Genomic DNA, 25,066 nt, shown 5'->3' with positions numbered 1-25,066 from the left:
GGAATAAGGTGTTGAGGTGCAGGATCAACAATAATATTACTGATGGTGGTGTGAACTTAGATGGCTTATTCTTGCTTCTATTTCTTACAGAGATACAGCGCGGAAACAGGCCCTTTGGCCCACCGCGTCCGCAGTGACCAGCGATCCCCGCACACTAACACCATCATACACACAATAGGGACAATTTACACTTATACCAAGCCTACAAACCTGTATGTCTTTGGAGTGTGGGAGGAAACCGAAGATCTCGGAGAACACCCATTCAGTCACGGAGAGAACCTACCAACTCCGTACAGACAGCACCCACTGTAAGGCAGCAACTTTACCGCTGCACCACCATGCCGCCCTTAATCCACTAGGGCACTAGGTTACAATAAATTTCCTACATATTCCAGGAATGCATCTCATAAAAATGGGAGCGGTTTAAATGCATTGTAAAATCTACTCAGTTTCCTAGATCGGTATTGCTCTAATGGCCTCTTTGTATCATTTTCTTTGATTTAAACCATCCATTGTTCTGCATTTAGATTTTATTTTTTCCCCTGTGGATCACAAGGCACTGTTTGTTTCAGAGGTGACTCTAATCTCCAGCGTAATTTGACAAGACAGCCAAGAGGGCAAACACAGGCAGTTCAGAGCTGCTGCCTGTATCGCATGAGAGAACAAGAATGAGACCAACTTGATTTTTGCAGATCATCAACCCCTGACTGATGTTATCAATGCCGATGGTGACTCAAGGAGACTCAACCAGGTGGTGGTTTACAAAGGTCCATGCCCATTGTTCCTCATGGCATACCACCAGCCTCAACAGATCACCTAGTCATAGAGTCTCACAGCGTAGAAGCAGGCCCTTCAGCTCAACTTGCCCACGCTGGCCAACATGTCCCATCTACACTAGTCCCACATGCCTGCATTTGGCCCATACCCCTCTAAACCTGTCCTAACCATCAAATAACCTAACAGAACTGTCATATGAGGAAATATTTAAAAGACTAGGCTTGTATTCACTGGAGTTTAGAAGGATGAAGGGGTTTCTTATCATATTGTTTACAGTGTACTATGTTTACAGATTCTGTTGTGCTGCTGAAAGTAAGAATTTAATTGTTCTATCTGGGACAAGCTAGATGTAGGAAATTGTTCTACATGACAATAAAACACTCTTGTTAGATGCAAGGGGATCTTATAGAAACATATAAATGAATAAAAGGACTGAACAAGCTAGATACAGGAAAAATGTTCCCAATGTTGGGCAAGTCCAGAACCAGGGGCCACAGTCTTAGAACAAAGGGGAGGCCATTTAAGACTGAGGTGAGAAAAAACTTTTTCACCCAGAGAGTTGTGAATTTGTGGAATTCCCTGCCACAGAGGGCAGTGGAGGCCAAATCACTGGGTGGATTTAAGAGAGAGTTAGATAGATCTCTAGGGGCTAGTGGAATCAAGGGATATGGGGAGAAGGCAGGTACGGGTTATCGATTGGGGCTGATCAGCCATGATCACAATGAATGGCGGTGCTGGCTCGAAGGGCCAAATGGCCTCCTGCACCTATTTTCTATGTTTCTAGAACACTCATCCAGCAATCCTCGAGCCCACCAGCTCATCCCGTAGTCAATTCATCAGCTTTTCCATAAGAACTTCCATCAGTTCTTCCAAAAGAATGACAATCAGACAATCTCGATTACCCTCAGCCCATCAAGCAGCCCCTTAATTCACCCAGAAGTCTGAACTATTGAATGCTCACTGCATCTCTTTCCATGTCGGCAAGTTAATATCCAGCTGCATGAACCATGTGAAAAGGGAATAAATAGATGCATGTGGTGCAGTGATTTGTGCAGCACTATAGGCCTGGAGACCAAAAGGAGTTCACCATCGAACGGAGTTTGAACGGGGGGCATGAGGCCCCCGACCGAGGAAGAACAAAAGGAAGGGACTTGAACTTTATTTCGCCTTCCATCACAGTGAGGAATGTGTAGGAGTCACTGTGGTGAATGTCCGTATTAAAATGTGTTTTTGAGTGCTGTTGCTTTTAATTGTATGACTGACCTGGCCAATGAAATTCCTCGTATGTTGCAAAACATACTTGGCAAATAAAATCTGATTATGATTCTGAAAAGCCTTTCCCTTCCATACTCTTTCCTCTCTGATCTTTTTGCAGTTGACTGCCTTTCTGTACTTGTTGCAAGAGATTGTCGCGGCATCCAGCATCCTCGGAGAATGTAGAATTAAAGGCAGAGGCAATGCCAGTTTTAAAGATGGTTATTTGCCTCAAGATTGGATTATTGTATCTCCAGAACCTCCCCAGAGGCTCTGGGAGACACAAGGTTCAAGAGGGAACACAAAAAGCCTAATTAGGAAGAATATTAAGAGTAAGATTTTCAATTAAAATACTGTAATTGATGGAACCTTGCCTTTAAATTGGTTCTTGGATGAAACCCTGATGGTTCTCACATTGTCTCTTTAAATTTACTCTCCTTTTCACACTTGCATTAAAACACACAGGCACCGCCATTCACAGTGATACTGCCCGGCAGTCTCATAATTACAGTCAACACAGCCGCCTTGACAGCCACACAAAATGATGTAAATAAAATTTGTTTTCCTTGTTTAAGAAGTTCAATTTAGAATTATTTGAAATTGTGGGGGTTGGTACAAAATACTGCTGACCCACAAATGTGTTGCTATGAGACATTCACATTTAAAAAATCCATGTCTCAAAAAAAGCAAGAAGGTGCCCATGTTATTTGACCAACATATAACCATATAACAATTACAGCACGGAAACAGGCCATCTCGACCCCTCTAGTCCGTGCCGAACACAGTCTCCCCTAGTCCCATATACCTGCGCTCAGACCATAACCCTCCATTCCTTTCCCATCCATATAACTATCCAATTTATTTTTAAATGATAAAAACGAACCTGCCTCCACCACCTTCACTGGAAGCTCATTCCACACAGCTACCACTCTCTGAGTAAAGAAGTTCCCCCTCATGTTACCCCTAAACTTCAGTCCCTTAATTCTCAAGTCATGTCCCCTTGTTTGAATCTTCCCTACTCTCAGTGGGAAAAGCTTTTCCACGTCAACACTGTCTATCCCTCTCATCATTTTAAAAACCTCTATCAAGTCCCCCCTTAACCTTCTGCGCTCCAAAGAATAAAGCCCTAACTTGTTCAACCTTTCTCTGTAACTTAGTTGCTGAAACCCAGGCAACATTCTAGTAAATCTTGCCAAACATATCAGATGAATTTAAATATGTAGGTATGTATGCATTAGTTTTGCTCCTAATTCCCTTTTCCAAATCATTAATATATATGGTAAACAGTTGCGGCCCCAACACCAAGCCTTGCGGCAAAAAATCCAGAAGATTAGTCAAACATGATTTCCCTTTCATAAATCCATGTTGACTTGGACTAATTATTTTACTGCTATCCAAATGCCCCATTATTACATCTTTAATAATTGACTCCAGCATCTTTCACACCACTAAAGTCGGGCTAACTGGTCTGTAATACCCCGTTTTCTCTCACGCTCCTTTCTTGAAAAGTGGGATATCATTAGCTATCCTCCAATCCACAGGAACTGATGGTAAATCTATTGATCGTTGGAAAATGATCATATGTATAAATATATATGTATGTGTATATATGCATGTATATGTATATATATATGTTTATATATGTGTGTATGTATGCATATAAATGTATCCATATGTATGTGTATATATATGTATGTATAAATATATATATATGCATATATTTATTATTACTATATAATTATATATATAATTGCCTTTATGGTTTATGCACATCATCTTACAAGACAAATGAATTAATAGTGATTATTTAAATCAAAGTTGCTTCTGATCCATGAGAATAAACTTTATTATCTCTAACTTGCCTCTCACACATTCATATAAATATTTTAAATACTAGACCAAGTGCAGACCCGTTGGGTCTGTTTCCCCAACGGCGTTTTGCAGGGGGGGGAAGGGGGGGCTGCGGCATAAAACTCATATTAACCAACCCCCAAACACACAGGTGGGGGGAGGGGGGGGGGGGATGTGAAGAGGGGAGGGAGGGGAGAGGAGGTGGAGGAAATGGGACAGATTTGGGAGGGAAAGGAGAGCGGGGTAGGGGGTGAGAGAGGGGGATGGGGAGAGAGAAGTGGGGGAGGGGGAGAGGGGTGGGGGAGAGAGGGGAAAGAGTGGAGGGGGAGAGGTGGAAGAGTGGGGAGGGAGGTGGAGAGGGGTAGGGGGAGTGATGGAAGAGGGACAGAGGGGTAGGAGGAAGGGGGTGGCGTAGAGAGGGAAGGGGGGTGGGGGAGAGGGATGGGTGGGAGAGGGGTGCGGAGAGGGAAACATAGAACCATTGAAATTAAGTGCAGGAGTAGGCCATTCGGCCCTTCGAGCCTGCACCACCATTCAATATGATCGTGGCTGATCATCCAACTCAGTATCCTGTACCTGCCTTCTCTCCATACCCCCTGATCCCTTTAGCCACAAGGACCACATCTAACTCCCTCTTAAATACAGCCAATGAACAGGCCTCAACTACCTTCTGTGCCAGTGAATTCCAGAGATTCACCACTCTCTGTGAAAAATGTTTTTCTCATCTCGGTCCTAAAAGATTTACCCCTTATCCTTAAACTGTGACCCCTTGTTCTGGACTTCCCCAACATCTGGAACAATCTTCCTGCATCTAGCCTGTCCAACCCCTTAAGAATTTTGTAAGTTTCTATAAGATACCCCCTCAATCTTCTAAATTCTAGCATGTACAAGCCGAGTCTATCCAGTCTTTCCTCATATGAAAGTCCTGACATCCCAGAAATCAGTCTGGTGAACCTTCTCTGTACTCCTTCTATGGCAACAATGTATTTGAACAATGGGCATTGTGACATCACACAATGGAACGTTCACCAAGTGCTTGTGCTCCTGCAAAGGCATATGTAAATGATTCCATTCCAATTGGACATCTGTGAGCATAGGGCATTGTGACATCACACGATGGAACGTTCACCAGGGGCTGGGGCTGGTGCAGCTTCTATGAGTGAGAAGCCAGTTTATTTTTGAAATATTGGGGGGGGGGGGGGTGAAGGATTTGATTAAAAACGTGCACTTAAACACGACGACCAATGGCAAACCCGTTGGGTCTGATCCCCCAACGCAGCCGTACCCTATCCGTAGCCCCCACTGGGGGGGGGGGGGCGGAATCACACACACTAACCACCCCCACACACAGAGTTGGAAAAGTGTATAAAGACCGTTCCCTACCTGTAGCCCCCAGGGGAGACGTGGTCGTCGAAGTCGGGTTCCGGCCGTCTTAAAATAGCGTATCTTGAAGTCGTCGAAGTCGGGTCCGTCTTGGCAACGCGGGGGGGGGGGGGGGGGGTGGCGGGGCGGCATCACACACACGAAGCATCCCCACACACAGAGCCTTAAAAGTGTAATGCCCCAACGCAGCCGTTGCCTACCCGCAGCCCTCACGGGAGACGTGGTCCTCGAAGTAGAGCCGTTCCCGAAAGGCCGTTTTTAAATGGCGTCGCGTGAGGTTGTGCTGCGGGCGCCAGCAGCCGTTATGGTCGCTGGCCAGCAGGAGGCGACAAAATGAGTTTAAGGGGGGGGGGGGGGGGGGGAGGAGAAGGTTTTAATGGAAAAAATGGACATAAACATAACGAAATGTAATGAGGAGTGGATAGCTGGAAGGGAAAGTGAAATGTCTACCGAAGTGGCTGCTTGTATGGGTGAGAAGCCAGTTTATTTTTGAAAAACTGGGGGGGTGGGGGGGGGGGGGGAGGAGGCATTACACTTTTGCGTTGGGGCATTACACTTTTAAGTGGTGAAAGTTCTGACATAACAGGAATCAGTCTGGTGAACCTTCTCTGTAATCCCTCTCTATGGCAACGATGTCTTTGAGCATTGGGCATTGTGACATCGCACAATGGAACGTTCACCATTGGCTGGGGCTCCTGCATAGGCATATGTAAATGGCTCCATTCCGATTGGACATATGTGAAGATTGGGCATTGTGACATCACACGATGGAACGTTCAGCAGGGGCTGGGGCTGGTGAAGGTTCTGTGGGTGTGACGCCAGTTTAGTTTTGAAATATTGGGGCGGGGGGGGGGGGGGGGGGTTAGGATTTGATTAAAAACGTACACTTAAACACGTCGAAATGTAGTGAGGAACGGATACTTAGAAAGAAAAGTGAAATCTCTACCAAAATGGAAAAGATGTCGGCGATTCAGCGTTCCCCCTTATCCTTAAACTTTGACCCCTTGTTCTGGTCTTCCCCAACATCCGGAACAATCTTCCTGCATCTAGCCTGTCCAACCCCTTAAGAATTTTAAACGTTTCTATAAGATACACCCTCAATCTTCTAAAATCTAGTGAGTACAAGGCGAGTCTATCCAGTCTTTCTTCATTTGAAAGTTCTGACATTCCAGGAATCAGTCTGGTGAACCTTCTCTGTACTCCCTCTCTATGGCAACAATGTATTTGAGCATTGGGCATTGTGACATCACACGATGGAACGTTCACCATGGGCTTGGGCTCTTGCATAGGCATATGTAAATGAATCCATTCCGATTGGACATCTGTGAGCATTGGGCATTGTGACATCACACGATGGAACGTTCAGCAGGGGCTGGGGCTGAAGCTGAATCTATGAGTGAGAAGCCAGTTTAGTTTTGAAATATTTGGGGGGGGGGGGAAGGATTTGATTAAAAACGTGTACTTAAACACGACGGAATATAATGAGGAGCGGATACTTAGAAAGAAAAGTGAAATCTCTACCGAAATGGAAAAGATGTCGGCGATTCTGCGTCCGGTTTCGGAGTTGCAGGGAATCAATGGAAGAAATGTGGCCGGAAGCCAGGCCGGAAGCCGTACATGTAAATGGATCCATTCCGATTGGACGTCTGCGAGCCTCGGGCATCGCGATTGGACGTCTGCGAGCATCGGGCATTGTGACATCGCACGGCGGGAACGAATCGAAAGGCAGGCAGGCAGCCGGACGGATGTCGGACGGATGGGGCGAGAGTTTTATAGAATAACTAGACCAAGTGCAGACCCGTTGGGTCTGTTTCCCCAACGGCGTTTTGCAGGGGGGGGGGGAGGGGGGGCTGCGGCATCAAACTCATATTAACCAACCCCCTGCCTTCTCTCCATACCCCCTGATCCCTTTAGCCACAAGGACCACATCTAACTCCCTCTTAAATACAGCCAATGAACAGGCCTCAACTACCTTCTGTGCCAGTGAATTCCAGAGATTCACCATTCTCTGTGTGAAAAATGTTTTTCTCATCTCGGTCCTAATAGATTTACCCCTTATCCTTAAACTGTGACCCCTTGTTCTGGACTTCCCCAACATCTGGAACAATCTTCCTGCATCTAGCCTGTCCAACCCCTTAAGAATTTTGTAAGTTTCTATAAGACACCCCCTCAATCTTCTAAATTCTAGCGAGTACAAGCCGAGTCTATCCAGTCTTTCTTTATATGAAAGTCCTGACATTCCAGGAATCAGTCTGGTGAACCTTCTCTGTACTCCCTCTATGGCAACAATGTATTTGAACATTGGGCATTGTGACATCACACGATGGAACGTTCACCAAGTGCTTGTGCTCCACCAGGGGCTGGGGCTGGTGATGCTTCTATGGGTGAGAAGCCAGTTTATTTTTGAAATATTGGGGGGGGGGGGTGGAGGGGTTTGATTAAAAACGTGCACTTAAACACGACGACCAATGGCAAACCCGTTGGGTCTGATCCTCCAACGCAGCCGTACCCTACCCGTAGCCCCCACCAGGGGGGGGCGGCATCACACACACTAACCGCCCCCACACACAGAGTTGGAAAAGTGTATAAAGACCGTTCCCTACCTGTAGCCCCCAGGGGAGACGTGGTCGTCGAAGTCGGGTTCCGGCCGTCTTAAAACAGCGTATCTTGAAGTCGTCGAAGTCGGGTCCGTCTCGGCAACGCGGGGGGGGGGGGGGTGGCGGGGCGGCATCACACACACGAAGCATCCCCACACACAGAGCCTTAAAAGTGTAATGCCCCAACGCAGCCGTTGCCTACCCGCAGCCCTCACGGGAGACGTGGTCCTCGAAGTAGAGCCGTTCCCGAAAGGCCATTTAAATGTAAATGTAAATGGATCCATTCCGATTGGACGTCCGCGAGCCTCGGGCATCGCGATTGGACGTCCGCGAGCATCGGGCATTGTGACATGGCACGGCGGGAACGAATCGAAAGGCAGGCAGGCAGCCGGACGGATGGGGGGGGGGGGAGACGAGAGCGAGAGCGCGAGAGAGCGAGAGAGCGAGAGAGCGAGAGAGCGAGAGCGAGAGAGCGAGAGAGCTAGATAGATAGATAGATAGATAGATAGATAGAGAGAGAGAGAGAGATAGATAGATAGGAGTGATTTCACGAAAGGTCACTGGAGCGTAAATCCCCACTCACGTGACCGAAAATTTTAACTGGGGGACAAGCGTCACTTCCGGTACATGTTAGTGAATGGGAAAACACTTCTGAAGCTCCATTTACCATTTAAATAATCGTAAACTCTCAATGCGTTTGGAAATCAATTTTACTGAGATGCAAGCTTACGATTATTTAAATGGTGTATGTAGCTTCAGAGGCGTGTTCATTTTGCATGTTAAAACCCACCTGAGAACCATGGGCGATTTTGCAATTTTACTGACGGGTTTCTAACTTTTAATACTTTTCATATAACAAATTGTGAGATTCAAAATCAATCACAAACTCTTCAGAGACAAAATCAAAGAAACAAGTTTTCCTTTATTACATTTCTGCGCAGAAAAGGGTGTCCCTCCTCTATCATCCTCTAGAGACACACAAAAATGGAGGTTGTATCTATCTTTTTATACCTTTCTTCACTATGGTCACCACCTCATGTCTCCCCATCGAGCTTCGTCCAATCATAACATAAAGCCCACATTCCCACGAGAACGTCCAGAAACGTCTCGGAACATCTCCTGACGTCAAAGGCTTCTGCTGGAGTTTTTATCTGTTACTTCTTTATCTAGAAGTTCTCTCTGTCCTGTATGTTGTTACTTTCTTCTACCAGCAGTCTGGCTTCTGCTGACACCTTATTTCTTTCTAAGTTATAATTTTCAGAGTTCTAGTATAAATCAACCATCCCTATTAACCCTTCTCTCACAATCCACCATTTTTCTTTTTGCAGACCATCTTGAGTAATTAATTATTGTTGCAAAACGTGAACCTGCAATGTAAAGTATGTTGGAACAGGCCCTCTTTGTTAGTTGTGGGTTATATTTGCATGAGGAGTGAGATATTAAGCAGGGGAATTATCTTGGGTGGACCTGAAAGATACTATCGACTCAGCTTTGGAAAAGTAGCATCTCTGGAGAGAAAGAATAGGTGACCCGAAAGGTCTTTCTCTCCAGAGATGCTGTGTGTCCCGCTGAGTTACTCCAGCTTTTTGTGTCTATCTTCGGTTTAAACCAGCATCTGCAGTTCCTTCCTACCCACTATTACACAATTGTGCTTATGAATATAAGCTTACACAATCTGTAATGGCCATAAGCTACCACGTTTCCGACAGTACAAAAGACTTTGGCTGCAAAGCGTCTAGGGATTTTGAGAAGCACATTTGCTACTACTGTTTATTTCTCTCATGAGCTTAGAAATGGCCTTTCCATGTTACACTAATGTAATTTTATTTTATGAAGGTTCATGAGAAAGAAGATGACTTGGGCAAAGGAGGAAATCCAGAAAGCAGCCGAACAGGAAATGCTGGACCACGCTTAGCATGTGGTGTGATTGGAATTGCCCAGTGAATGAAATGTAATATCTCCTGGGGGTAGCGGTGTGATGAATCACTCATAATTGTTCTTAGATTGGCAAGCTAAATTTATTGGTAGCTATTAGTTTAATGTACAGCTAATTTGAATGTCAAATTATTCACTATAACGTTGAAGTATGTAATTTGATCTAAACCAGTGAATCTGCTTTAATTTTTTTTAAGTGCATTGGATTAATCGTAAATACAGAATTTGAAGGTCATATTCTGCTGGATCTTGATTGCTTGCCGCAACACTTGTTTTGCTATAAAAAATGCAAGATGTACCCCTCTCGATAGAGGCACTGAACAATGCATTGTCAAATAAATCAAATAAAGTGTCCTTGACTTTCAGTATCAAAACTTTTAAAAACAACCTTATTGGGAATTGCATAGCTATCTTGAGCTTGTGTAAAAGTATTGTGGACTATAAGGTGGCATTTTTTTACTGCAAAATGCCCTGTCTAATTTTGGCTACATTATTTACTAGAAAATGTCAATTTTGAATCTCCAGTACAACATCAGGGAACATTTACTTAGTGGAGATGGTTACAAGGAAGTGTAACAGCATAATTATTATCAAGTACCTCGACCTAAAGAACAAAGCTATTGGTGTATTTATGAAAATAAATGGTGTTGCTATTCAGCTTCATTCTAATTTGTAATACCAATGACTATGACATTCTGGCAAGACCCACTATTATTGCCCATGCAAATCACACTTTATGGTGATGCCAAGCTACCTTTTTGACCATTGTGGTCCTTGTGTAAATTGCACAATTTTGATTAGTGATAATGAAGGAACATTGATTTTCTTTCTAAGTTAGGATTATGTACACTGCTCAGAATTTGTAGGCTATGTTCTCATATCCTGGATGCTGATGTCCTTTGGTTATTAGAGATTGTAGGGATGCTGTCAAAAGTGGCAAGTACTGTTGTTTTTGTACATGGAATGCATCAGTGGTGAAGATCAGGTAGGCTGTTATAGTATTTTTCCAGAGATTGGTAACAAGTTTCATTGATGAAGAGGTTTGTATCTGGACAAGTAGAAATTCTGCCAAATGCATTGTCTTCTTTACAGATTGCTCCCCCCTCTCTCTCGCTTTCTCTGCCAAGGGTCTCGACCCAAAATGTCACCCATTCCTTCTCTCCAGAGATGCTGCCTGTCGCACTGAATTACACCAGCTTTTTGTGTCTATCTTGGGTGATTTAAGTATTGGCCAGGATACTCTTTGGTAAACATAAAATGATCTAGATCATTTTATGTTTACCAAAGTAAACATGTAAACAAAGTAAAAAATGGTAAACATGAGTTAAATGTTTACCATTTAACTCATAAATGAGTTAGATAGAGCTCTCAGGGCTAGTGGAGTCAAGGGATATGGGGAGAAGGCAAGCACGGGTTATTGATAGGGGACGATCAGCCATGGTCACAATGTATGGCGGTGCTGGCTCGAAGGGCCGAATGGCCTCGTGCACCTATTTTCTATGTTTCTATTCAGTGATAAATGATTAACATGAAATAGTACTTGTGATTGGGTAAAAAATTAGGCAGTTAATTATGACCATTGAATGTTATGAGACTTCAGTTGTAGTTGTAATGGGTGGAAGAATTGTAGCTAAACCTGAATGTCATGTGGAGTGACTTCATTGTGTTGCAATCATTTAACGTTTCCACCTGATCATATGAAGTTTCCATCCCCGATGATGCAGCAGCGGACAATTGGCTTTTGGACTGTAGAGGAAGGTGTACAAGAATCACAGATGATAGTTCCAGGTCAATAATTTCAATGCATCAGCATTATCACCATTTTTCTTCTTAACAAATTAATCTATCCTTATTGGCTGTCACAAACATCGCCACTCTCCCCAACCACCGTTTAAGATTAAAGTGGAGTGCTTGAACTTGTTTACTGAGAGTTATTCAGAGACTTCCTACTCAGGTTATCACTCTGTAACATGTCAGGGGTTTTAATATGCCTAATCAAAGATGATATGTTATTTCTTGAACTTGCAATGGGCATCATTGGAACAATGCAGGAAGGGAAAGAAATAGTTCAGACGGTGGCACAGAATTCAAGTGCTGGCAAATGGGAAGCTTGGGCTGAACGGTGTCTTGCGGACTGGTTAACGTGCTTTTTGTTTCTTTGACGTGGAAGAGACCATCACTAGTACTGAAGCAGTCCACGAGATTGGTGAAGAATTTACTTTACTTCCAGTTGGAATGTTTTGGTTTCTAGAGGTACAAGGACAGCTCTATTGCATCTGCAACAACTCCTCCCTTTCAAGTGCCGCCTTTATACCCCAAAAAAACAAATATTCTATTTGGTGAAGCAGCAGTTTACTTGTACTTCTAATTAAATGTTAAAATTGACACTCAATGTGTCTCCATCTATCAAGCAAATCAAATGAAGATTGGATGACTTCTCCGAATACTCCGCATTATATAATACTTTCATGGATAGGATGTGCAGATCTCCAACAGATACTAATCTTTCCATTCAATCTTAAAGATAAGCATCACTCTTGGAGTTTTTCAAAGCATTGTCTTAGGCAGACTCTAAATAATTACTTAGACTCTAAGTAATGTTGGTCTAACTACTTTAGCTATTGATGCCAAGTCCATTCCAAGATGGTACACACACAGTATTAAGAGAAAGACGTTATCCAATTTAAAAAGAATAAAATGTGTAAATACCAAATAAACTTGCAATGGTGCAGGACCTTCTAGAAAGGCAGGGGATGAAAATTGTGGGATCCAGGAAGAAAGGAGTTATTTTACCAGATAAGACTATTTTATTTTTTCGGGGATACAGCTGTTTTGGTCATTATTTTTTCATAACCTGTTGCAAATGAATTGGTACAAAATGCTGGAGACTTCAGTCTGCCGAAACGTCACCTATCCATGTTCTCCATGGATGCTGCCTTGCCCGCTGAGTTACTCCAGTATTCCGAGTTTATCTTTGGTATAAACCAGCATCTGCAGTTTATTAGTCATCATTATATTTGTAAAAATCGGACCAAATGGAGGGGGGTAGTAATTAATTACAATGGGAAGAATCTCATCAGCATGGCCACATGTGACTTTGCCAGGAATGGTAAGTTTATCCTTTTCTGACCCGCTGAGTTATTCCAAAACTGGACCGTGTTGACTAGCAGCTTTGCGCAGATGCGGGCGATCTTTGGTTTTGGCTGCTGTGGTGGAGCCCGGGAAGCATGGCGAGGGCTATCTGCATATTAACTGGTTACCTCCGTGCTTTTGGAGTCGTTCGCCTCAGTTTGAATGTGAGTTTTCAAAGCGGATGGCGAGCGGTGGCCCGTGTCTTCTTGAAGGCTCAAGTCTGGGTAAAGTGGACTAAACGCGGGGCTTGCTGCTCACACCCGTTTCTGTGCTGAAGTACAGAACCGCCGGAGGGACTCGGCGAGGCGGGCAGCATCTGTGGAGGGAAATGGACCAGCGACGTTTAAACCGGGTCCCTTTTTATAGATTAATTGCTCCGAATGTGTGAGGGGTGGATGAGAAAGTGGGATAACATAGAGCGAATGTGAATGTACGGTCGGTGGGACGAAGGGCCTGTTTCCGTGCTGTATCTTTTTTTAAATGCTCGAAGCAATTCCCGTCCAGGGCAAAGAGCCCAGCTCCATGTGGAGACACTGAGTTCCTACACATACGCACATCAGCTTTTGATCGTTCTCTGTTTTATCCTCGTACACTGATCAAAATCGATCACGGGCAGGCGACCTTCGCGAGTTAGAACGAAGTTCTCCAATGAGTGTTCAACTCTATGCCCAGCTCGGCTCTCTTCAACTTCTTGCAGTCAGCTCATTGTCGAATTATTCCAGAACTGACGATCGTGAGAAGGCCCGTTTTACCTCGGATATTGCAAGTATGGAATTAGCTGCCTGAGGAGGTAGTTGAGGTCGAAACAGCATTTAAAAAACACTTGGACAGGTACATGGACAGGAAAGGTTTAGAGGGATATGGGCCAAACACACAAATGGGACGAGCTTAGGTTGGGCATAGTGGTCAACATGGACAAGTTGGGCTGAAGGGCCTGTTTCCGTACTGTATGATTATATGACTGATTTGTTACTGTTATGGGGTCATGCTGTTTTACAGTCATAATTGATAGGAGCAGAATTAGGCCATTTAGTCCATCAAGTCTACTCCACCATTCAATCATGGCTGATCTAACCCTCCCTTCTAACCCCATTTTCCTGCCTTCACCCCATAACCCCTGATATATGTACTGATCAAGAATCTATCTGCCGTAAAAAATATCCATTGACGGCCTCCACAGCCTTCTGTAGCAAATAATTCCACAGATTCACCACCCTCTGACTAAAGAAATTCCTCATCTTCTTTCTAAAGGAACGTCCTTTAATTCTGAGGCTATGACCTTTAGTCCTAGACTCTCCCACTAGTGAAAATATCCTCTCCGCATCCACTCTTTCCAAGCCTTTTATTATTCAGTAAGTTTCAATGACATTCCTCCTCATCCTTCTAAACCCCAGCGAGTACAAGCCCAGTGTCAACAGATGCTCATATTAATTTTCTGAGTGATCTCCTTTTCGTTAAATATCTGCAGCTTTATTAAAATATAAGTTATGGTTACAATGTTACTTTATTGCTGTTCACCGACAAACTTGCAGAATACCTGATTGAACTCAGCAAATTGGTTCTTGGCCAACTCCGCACTGCATTCAAGTCAAGTCAAGAGAGTTTATTGTCATGTGTCCCAGATAGGACAATGAAATTCTTGCTTTCTGCAGCACAACAGAATATTGTAAGCAAAAATACAGAACAGATCAGTTCAATATACACATAATTAAGCAAATAAAGTGCAGTAGGCTGTTACAGTTCAGAGTCTGTTTGTTGACGAGTTTAATAGCCTCATGGCTGTGGGGAAGGAACTGTTCCTGAACCTCGATGTAACAGACTTCAGGCTCCTGTACCATCTGCCCGTTGATGTAAACCGGATTGTGGGTCCCTATCCTACTCCTTCCAAAATCCACAATCAGTTCCTTGGTTTTGCTGGTGTTGAGAGCCAGGTTATTGTGTTGGCACCATTTGGTCAATCGGTCGATCTCACTTGTATACTCTGACTCATCCCCATCAGTGATTCCTCCAGCAACAGTAGGCAAACTTGATGATGGAGTTCGCTCTATGTCCGGCTACGCAGTCATGAGTATAAAGTGAGTAAAGCAGAGGGCTGAGCACGTAGCCTTGAGGTGCTCCCGTACTGATTGTTATCGAGGATGACACATTTCCACCAATACGGACAGACTGTAGATGAAGAAGTCAAGGATCCAATTGCAGAGGGATGCGCAGAGACCCAGATCTGAGAGTGCATGGGGAAGAGATGGGAGGTAGCTCGCACGAATCCCCAGTACAGCTCATGCCCCACACTGACCCCGACCGTGCCCATGAGGAACTACCCAACCTAGATGACTAACGGGAAGACACAAAGTGCGCGAGTAACTCAGCGGATCAGGCAGCATCCTTGGAGAACATGAATAGGTGATGTTTTAGGTTGGCACCCTCATTTAGACTGATTGTGGGGGGAAAGAAAGCTGGAAGAGATGAGGGGCAGAACAAAGCGTGGCAGGTAATAGGTGAACAAAGGCGGCGGGGGGGGGGGTGGATATTTGATAGTATAGATGGTTGGACAAAGGCCAGGCAAAAAAAACAAGCGGTGAAACAAAACAAAGGATTTAATGGTTGCGAATTTGAAGCCAAAGGAAGGAATGTAGGGGGAGGGGAGAATAGGTGAGAGTCCATGTGGGGCACAGGAGAAGGCAGGATGGAAGGGAGGGAGGATTTGAAGAATTCAATGTTTGCTGTTCCGCTAGTTTGCACGTGGCCTCGCTCTGGCAGTGGAGGCGGTTCGACAGAAAGATCAGGATAGGCATGGAAAGGGATTTAAAATGGTTATCAATTGGGAGATCTGGGTGGACTGAGTGCAACAAACAGGGAAATCCTTGGACCTGTTTCTCAGCTGTGCCTTTTATTGGGGTGGGGAGTGACCACATAACCATTCCCACTCCAGAAGGGTTATGGCTAAGTTTCAACAAGCTCGGTCATGTCAAACATCAGACTTTATTCTATTAAAAAGCATCACTCCTTAGCCTAATCATATTTCAAAACGGTAAATACCACCCACCCATTAGCCATTAATACCTGCTCTAAAAATGAGACATTTACTCTTTCTGGATCAATCTCCCCCTCATATTTCACGATATTGGAGGTTTTTAATTTTATGTTTTTAAAAATTATCATTTTTGGAATCTCAATAGATTCATTACAAAGCTTGACTGTCCTGAACCTCTTAAAATACTTACCATTGTTCTATCTGATTTACTTTCCAGTGGATCTCTTGCAATTCACTTTGCCTCAATCACCTTAGCTACAATTTTCCAATTCTGGCAACATCTTTGTAAATCTAAATACTTCAAAGAAACGTGGTCAAACACTCTAAGGTCCCTTTTTATCCAAAACTACACAATATTCCCCCCCATTTATTTACATTTCCTTGTCACATTTCTACCAATGCATTTAGCATGATTTGATGATTCTATTAGCGTATCATCTACTCTCACAGCTATGATTATTTCTGACATTGCTATTAACCCCTCCTTTTCAGTCTCTGCGTTTCCGTGAAGCATGTAAGGAAATCTTGAATTTCTACTCTTCTCTAACCTATGCATCCATAATATTTACATTACTTCCAATATGTGTCAACTCATCCATTTTATTCATTATATTCTTCACATTTGAATATTTCCATTAAATCTCAGCCAGAATGTAATCGTTAGAATGTTTTCTAATTTTTTTCAATTTTCAAACTCGTTAATTTTCTGTCCTTGACATCAGTTTTGCTGTTTTCCTTATGAATCTTTGCTCAGTTTCCAATCCCTCTGCCAATGGAAACTAGTGAGCGTTGGATCTCCTGAAGTGTTTTTTGTTTAAAAAAAAGAAACATTAATGTTGGAAACATTCTGCAGTTCAAGTTTATCAAGGGAAGTAGAAGCAGAGTTAATGTTTCAGGTCAAAGAATCTTCCTCTCAAGACTGGAAAACTTTAAAGGCTCTTTGATCTGAAATACTAGCATTATTTCTCCATCAGTTTTCCAGCATCTTTATTTTCAATTACTTTTTATGTCAGCAATCACCATCGGATTAATCTTGCTTGGGCTGTGAGCTACTTCCAGAAATTAGCTGAATGTGATGCGATCACCCATGAAGATGAGCTGCAGAGTTCAGATGTTTTTGAAGCTCCTCCAGATGATGATACTACTTCCTATTTCTGTGGTGGTCCAGGATGATATAAGAAGTACCAGAACTAGCCTGCCATGCTATGTGTGCTTGTGGAAACCAGCATAGTGTAACCCAATGATTGTTCACAATCCTGATACTTTGAAGACACAAGGAACTGCAGATGCTGGAATCTTGAGCAAAACACACGGCGCTGAAGGAACTCAGCGGGAAAGGTAGCATATGTGGAAGGAATGGACAGGCGATGTTCCAGGTTGAGACACTTCGTCAGACTGAATCGGGGAGAAAGCTGGAAAAGAGAAGTGGAGGCAGGCCTGATAAGTGGCAGGTGGATACAGGTGAGGGGAGTTTGATTGGCAGATGGGTGGAGTAGGTGACATGCTAGAGGAGAAAAAGAAACAAAAGGATGTCCGATAAGGAAAGGAGTGACGTAAAGTCAAAGGGAGGGACATGGGTGGAAGGGTACAGGGGGATGAGAAAGAGAAGGGTATAATAACGAAATACTACTTCCTTAGAAGGCTTAGGAAGTTTGGCATGTCCCCAACAACTCTCACCAACTTCTACAGATGCGCCCTAGAGAGTATTTTATCGGGATGCATCACAGCATGTTTTGGGAACAGCTCCATCCAAGACAGCAATAAATTGGAGAGAATTGTGGGTGCATTCAGACCATCACACAAGCCAACCTCTCTTTCATTACTCCATTTACACCTCACGCTGCTAAACTAAATAAGGTACTCGGGTATGGGAGGTGAGTGTACAAAGTAGGGGAAAGGAATAGGGTGACTGGGGAAGGTTAGTGGGAGAAATGAGGGGGGGGGGGGGAGGGCAGTCACTGGAAAGAGACTGGGTAGTGGGTCATTATTTGATATTGGAAACTTCAATGTTCATAGTATTGAGTTTTAAGGTAGCCGAACAGAATATGAGATGCTATTCCCCCAGTTTGCATGTGGCAATGGAGCAGGTCGAGGATAGAAAGGTTGGTAAGGGAAAGGAAGGGGATGTATAAATGGTTAACAACTGGGAAATGTTTGGCATCTGATACTTTGGCATCTGGCCCACTCATTAGTCTGCAATGTGTGCTTGGGATCTAAAGCGTAGTGGGGGTGTGCATCCAGAGCTGGGGGTCCGAAATGCTGCTGGATCCAGCTATTAGTCTGAGCAACTGCACAATCTATAAATACTGTACTCAGTGGACACTGCAGCTCCATTGAAATTTAACACTGAAAAATGAATAATTAAACATATTTTTCCTAATTTGCTCTCTATGAGAATTTGTTATTGTGGTTGGTTGCTCAATTGGTTTGATGATGGAACTGATGTACAACAATCCTCCATAAGAAAGGGCAGAATTATCGCCACATAAATTGCTAAGCAGCTTTAGAAGCAGCTTTCTTCAACATCAGAGGCAGCTGACATTGTTTCCTTAAGATCATTGTTCTTAAGTAAGCTATTAAGTAAGATGTTTGGAGAAAAGCCAGAAAATTATCCATTCATCTGCCTATCAACCTCCACCCCCTCACCTCTATTCACCTATCACTCACCATGCTTTGTCCCTCTTCCAGCTTTATCCCCCACCCCCACAATCAGTCTAAAAAGGGGTCCTGACCTGTCACCTACCTATCCATGGTCTTCAGAGATGCTGCCTGACCCACTGAACTACTCCAGCACTTTGTTTTTTTCTTACAGCTTTTTCACTCTCTAACTTCACTGAAAAATAATCTAGATACAAAATATTGGAAATAATGTATTACTTTGCAATCTAAACATAATATTTATTAAGTATTATATTTTAAGAATAGGGCCTTCAGGTGCATTCTTCTGTCCAACAACAAAAAAGGTAATTTACTGGATAAGCGTTTTCTCAATGGATTTAAAACCTGTATTTCAAATTTGGCTAGGATGTGTTTTTTTTGTTTATGAACACCTTCCTTTTAAAAACAAATTGAATGCATCTTTGCCGTCACCCTCATAGCCCTTCAAATCTCTTCAAGTAGAGGATATTTGTTCCCATTTAGATGTACATTTAAGTTTTCTCTTTCTTCACGTCACATAGATTTGGTACTTTTAGTAGACTTCATAGATCTTGGCCATTAATCTTTTGAGCACTGCAATAACTTACTCTTAAATATTGTACTGTTTTCACCTTGGTATGAAACACCTTTTCTGATGACAATTGCATAATCCAAATGTTTTCCCTGCATGGATATATACACATTTTTAATTAATTCAATGTAAAATTACATACAAATATGATACGGTTCAAGTACACCATTGCAACATATTAAAGTTTGTCCAACAGTCATCTCTTGTGTTTGCATTTGCTGCATTGTCACTAATGTTTAATGCATAAATAAATAGCTTTCATTAAACTGACTTCCAATACCAGCATGTGGTATTTTGCTTTTTGTAGGAAAGTGGATGTTTGACCATATCAGGAGAATTTTCTGGACTGCCCCCGGGAAAGCATGGACTTCACGTTCATTGTTTTGGTGACATATCAAATGGTATAACAAGTATATTTACTGCTGAAGGAGTTACATACAGAACACATGTTGTTTTAGCTTGTTTCTATATGGGGCATGGGAGTTAACTTGATCAGCTAGAACACAAAATCCCTGACTATTGACCTGACAATTTAAACCAATCCTAATTTAATAAATGGGATTTTTAATTTGAATAAAAAGTGAGAAACAGCAATGGTGATTGTGAAGCAAATGGATTTTTAAATCTAAAAACACTAATGTAACAACTCAAACTAGATCCTAGACAACAGTCAACTATTTGATGTCCTCTGAAAAGACCCAACAAGCCAGCAATTAGGGCAATTTTGTGAATTAATAAAATTTAAATGGGTTCCTGCAGTTATAGTTGAATGTTCTAATAATCATTTCAATGTCTTATTGACTGTCTCTTTTGATTGCACTGCAATATTTTATATGAAAAGAGATCTTGTGATGCTTGATCAGTAATGTTTTACAAAGTGTAACAACTTAATTGTATATTTATAGATCACAAGCCAGTTAAGCCAAAAATATATTTGGTGAACCTCTGTTCCTTAGTGAGTACAGCCCAATCATTGGACATTCTGGTTGCAAAAAAGTGGACTGCAGTGGTCAAAGACTGCTTTAAATAGAGCGTGAAGTTAGGAATTTGGTCAGTTGCAACTGTGAGTTTAAAGTAGTTAAATAAAAAGGAGGTCCAAACTACAGTCACGTGGTATCCGCTGTCGGACCAGAACCAAGACCCAAAATGGGCTTGCAGTTTATTTTCAGAATAAGGGGACCCAAACTGAAACACAAAAGGACAATCTGAAATATTAATCCATTTGACAAGTATTAGGATAAAGCATAGCTAGTATACTGACATGGCACACAAGACTGCCCAGTGAGAGGAGCTGTCTATGTGATGTCAGGATGAGACATCTCTTAACTGGCTGAAAAAGATGGATCCAGTCGTGTGATCTTTTTGATGTCAATGCATTGGGATGAATAGAGAAGTCTGTAAAGTACTAGATAATTTTAAAGAAATGAAATAAACAGAAGTAGGAGTATGCCATATGACCCTTACAGCCTGCTCTGCTAATCATGGCTGATCCTGTGCTTTTACTCTCCCAGTCTCCTGTAATGTTAGCAAGGTAGCTCGAGAATTATGACCTCTAAACCATAACCCGAGCCTGTGCAAATTGGCACAGTAACAAGATTAGTTTGGTAAAGGAGAAGGAAAGGAAAAAAAGGCACAAATTAGCTCTGATCCTGAGAGTGATACAATAAACAGCAGAATAATAAGATATCAGCTACGTAAAAAGGAAAATGAAAGAAGCCTTTGAAAGAATATCAAAATCAACACTATGGTGGTATAAGAAATGATTCCTGATCTTTTCTTGATGTTCAATAAGAGATCTTAATTATATTAGTTATGGAATTCCACTTACAGTAAATCTCAATTTATCCACCATGCTCGAGACTTAGCTGTGCCAAGCTGTCTGATTTTCCCAGATTTTTTTCAATATTATTCCATTTAATATTGCAATACTCTTAAAGTAGTACAGAAATATAATACATTTTCTGGTTAACCAGGTATCATAGGTATGTGGGAAACAACCAGGTGAATTTATAGGGTGTGTGGACATTAGGCCCCGGTGAGTTTAAGGGAGGCTTGGGAATGAGGTCCTGCTCTTTAAGAGGGAGTAAGGAAATTTGCACCTGGTGAGCCAAATACCAAACCATCAGGATTTCCAAGCAATTAGATAGAGGTTTATCAGAGTTTTACTGCAAATAGATATACCCCTAACCTTTATTATAGCCTACCCTATTATCTTCCTCAATCCAAAAGTTGCAAATCCACCATTTGCTAGCCCTGAACGCAGGAATCTGGATCAAGCCAAGTGCCATATAATCACATGTTGCCTTCTGTGTAAAAAAAACTTTGATGGGGATAGCTTTGAGATAAACTCACTCTCCAAAAAAACTGTTAATTGACTTAAGAACCTTGAACTCTATAAATATTACTCCATCAATACTACTGTGGCAGCACCACTATGATTGCCCTGAGGGCCCTTTTAATTGTAAATATATGTTCAAAAATGGTACAGAGATTGGATGATTACCTTGTGCCCGTATTTACTTTTAAGAAAAAGATTAAGCCACAGAACTGAAGACAGGAACTATCTAACATTAATATAGGCTAAATAATGATAATGTGAATTAAGATTAGCAAATCACCAGGACTAAATAATTTCCACCCTGGTTTTCATAAGAATGAGTTGAGAATTCAAATTATGCTGAAACCATGTTATTAACATTAAAATGCAGCAGGGCTATGCTGGTTCATATAAAAGAACAGATTTATTCTGCTGCTGATTATTAGAGTGATGGATATTGGTTTGCGGATGGTTTCATGAAGGATGTAGTGGTGGGGAAATGGAGTGATGAATCAGAGAGTAGAAATTATAAATTGACTGAACGGGGATGAGATAGTTCCAAACATCATCTAGAAGTGGGTATAGTCCATCTAAGCCCACAAGAATATCTTAAGTTCTGTGATCCATATGCTGTGTTTTTCTACACTGTTTTGTGATGAAAAGGTGGTCTATCACAAGTAGTGCAGGCGAGGAGAAAGCAGTTTCACCACTAGCAGAGTCGAGCTTTTTGCATTTTTACCTGATATGAAAAATGAAATTTTGTCTCAAATCTGCTTAGCCTCTTGCATTTTCAGAGGAGCAGGCCCCAAATGTATTATATTGAGAATTTGAAAGGGAGATATCAGGGCATGTACCATCTTGAAGATCCTGGTATCATCCATCCGATTTTTTTTGTGGTCAGATGTATGTAAAAGATTCGAGTGCTTAAGCTCTCAACCAGTAGTAAACAATTGTAAAGCTTATTTATCCATATGCTGCTCTTGCATTCTCCTCTGGGTAAACTCTGGTTATCCAGGTTTATGGAAGCACTTGTAAATTATTTGTTTCAGACTGGATAAGTGCAGGACCTCATTACAATCCGTACAACAAAACAAATGGAGCACAACAAGAAAACAGGTATGTACCATTTGGGAGGCATTGCTAAAAATAAAGCTAAAATGCAATTGGTTTAAATGAGTATTCATTTTTGCACATTTAATTGAGGTGTACAACCATATTGTACTAATTTGTAAAAATTAAATAGCAGTCTTTTTCCCCCAATATTCCAAGAGAATTCTCTGTTTTAGTATCAAAAGAACACAGAATAGAATGGAGGCCTCGAATGCATGGGCTTCGTTAACTTTTTTTGGAGGTGCAGGGTGAAGAGCTGCAACCCGTGTTAAAGTGTGTAAGAAACAGGGTTTAACAAGCTCCAAAATGGGAAAAAGTATGTGTGCTTTTGACCTTTCTCTGTTAATGGATGGGCACCAATTTGAAGATGGCCAACAAAATGTATTCTTCTACTGCAGTATGTGGTCCTTCTTTCATAGGAAGACTGGAGAATAACAAGCAGTATTGAACAGAAGACTCATAATATGTTTTTTCTTCAGAATTAAACCATGAAATATGGTAGTGGAAATAGTGATGCAAATGGAATTTGCTGTAACAAAAGTAGATGAATTTGTTGATGAGAAATTTAAGCATGAGGGGGAAAAGGTAACTTAATAAATCTGGGCAATCAAAAATACAAATGATTAAATAATCTTCCTTTATCCTATGGAATTATATACTAAAGGTAAACACTTTCCACTCACTGTAGATATGCAGGAGGTCTGGGCATTGTAAATGTAAATGAAGATGGGTTGGCCAAAGTGGATCTGCAGGTATCCCATCTCCATCTGACAGGAATTAATTCTATTATTGGACGAACACTGGTGGTAGGTATAAAACTTAGTAGTTACATTGCTAAAATGTAAAACAAATGAATTAAAAAAGACAGAACTGCAGATATTGAATGCTGATTGACTATTGATGTACAAAATTAATATTTGGCTGCCTGTTAATGCATCAGTAAGTAATTGGCTCATTTTTGCCCCCCCCCCCCCCCCCCCCTTCGCAGTTGGGGGCTATGCGTGAGTGGATAGGGCAGGGGATGGGGTAAAAGGAGCAAATGAATAATATTAATATAATATCAAGGGGGGGGTTAGTGTGTGTGGGGGTGGTTAGTGTGTGCATGTGTGTGATGCCGAAGGCCGCCGCCCCACCCCCTGGCAACGACGCGTTGTGGGGATGGTACCCAACGGATCCCCCATGATCTAGTATGCTTTAATATCCAAAACATTAATTACTGCTAAATGAAATAAATCATGCCCTGAATGTACTACTGGTTTATTTGCAATCACAATTCATCCAAACCAAATTCAGAGAGATCTCCCATACTTGTACCATGCCAGCTTAGTTTGAAAGAATGTGTCTAGATGATTGCCAGGAAAACAGAACTAGCACCTACACTAGCTCCCTTTGTATGTTATTAAAAGGAAGAAAAAGTCAAATATTAATTTACAGATATTTGGTTACCTATTCTAATGTCAAATTTCACTATTGAATGCATGGTCATATATTTAAAAGATTCACCAAAGTGAAGATGAACCAGGCAAATCTGATAAGGACGATAGCACAACGGCAGGAAGTGAAGGATCTGGTGTAGCCTGGGGAGTGATTGGAATTTGTCAGAGCAATATTTCCGAGGAATACTTGGAAGAAAAAAATTAAGCAACAAAGATAAATGTATTTTGTACCAAGAGCTGTATCTTGTCTTGAAACATTGGTAAATATTCTTTGTGGATGTGCAAAAACACAAATGTTTTTGTTCATTTTTTTTTTCAATTTCCATTGCATGTGAATTTTGCAAATGAATTAATGTGCAGTTCTTCAGAATTTTTGTGTAACTTTATTATAATCAAAAGACAGTTGTCTAGTTCTATTCTGCACCATATTTCCATCTTGTAAACGCTGCTGCAGCATGATTTTTAAAATGTTGAATCTATTAATATATTTAACTAATATTAACATTTGTCTAATGGTAAAAGTATTTTATAATATATGTTGAATTACATGTTAATATTGGGAACTGCCCTGTTGAAATGCGGCATGTTCATTTTCTTGGGGTAGTCTGTACCAAAATCTATACTTTCGATTCTGTTGATTAATTAATGATTAAAAATAAACATTCTGCTACTTTTCATAAACGTTGTTTTAGTTTTTATAAGCCTGTAGGTAAATATTTCATATTAAGACGTTGATTGTTAGACGATTGATAGATTTCTTGTGATGTCTTAAGTAACACATTGATTCACTGGGATCCTTATGTCAGAATCGTTAGCATCATCACTAGGGCCAGGATTTTGCCATAAATGCCTTGTGCCTTTTTTGAGCCCTTCCACACTGAAGAACAGTCATTTGCTGAGAACTTGCTCAACTTCTCAGAGTAGCTTTCCTTGGCAGCTCTGATTCCTCTTCTCAGCTTGTACTTGGCCTGCCTATAGACGTCTGCATCCCCTGTAGAATCTACCCCTGCAAGC

General features: G+C 41.8%; 2 protein-coding genes across 2 annotated transcripts in view; both read left to right on the top strand.

Moving 5' to 3' along the window:
* Positions 1 to 10,170, top strand: part of LOC116980724 (superoxide dismutase [Cu-Zn]-like) — a 48,785-nt gene extending 38,615 nt beyond the window's left edge. Inside the window, exon 5 of the mRNA XM_033033226.1 lies at positions 9,699 to 10,170. Coding sequence (XP_032889117.1) covers positions 9,699 to 9,806 — 108 coding nt within the window. The 3' untranslated portion in view covers positions 9,807 to 10,170. The remainder of the gene's footprint in view (positions 1 to 9,698) is intronic.
* A 2,604-nt stretch (positions 10,171 to 12,774) lies between these two features.
* LOC116980722 (superoxide dismutase [Cu-Zn]-like) lies at positions 12,775 to 24,712 on the top strand. Its single transcript, XM_033033223.1, has 5 exons — positions 12,775 to 13,093; positions 19,497 to 19,590; positions 22,556 to 22,622; positions 23,305 to 23,422; positions 24,114 to 24,712. Exons 1-5 carry the CDS (start codon positions 13,025 to 13,027, stop codon positions 24,255 to 24,257), a joined length of 492 nt encoding a protein of 163 aa, XP_032889114.1. The 5' UTR covers positions 12,775 to 13,024; the 3' UTR covers positions 24,258 to 24,712.
* Positions 24,713 to 25,066: the final 354 nt, after the last annotated feature.

The sequence above is a fragment of the Amblyraja radiata genome, chromosome 14 (genome assembly GCF_010909765.2).
Source record: "Amblyraja radiata isolate CabotCenter1 chromosome 14, sAmbRad1.1.pri, whole genome shotgun sequence".
Classification (NCBI taxonomy): Eukaryota; Metazoa; Chordata; class Chondrichthyes; order Rajiformes; family Rajidae; genus Amblyraja; species Amblyraja radiata.
The sequence above is the reverse complement of the archived record's forward strand: the minus strand, read 5'-3'. Positions and strand labels throughout refer to the sequence as shown.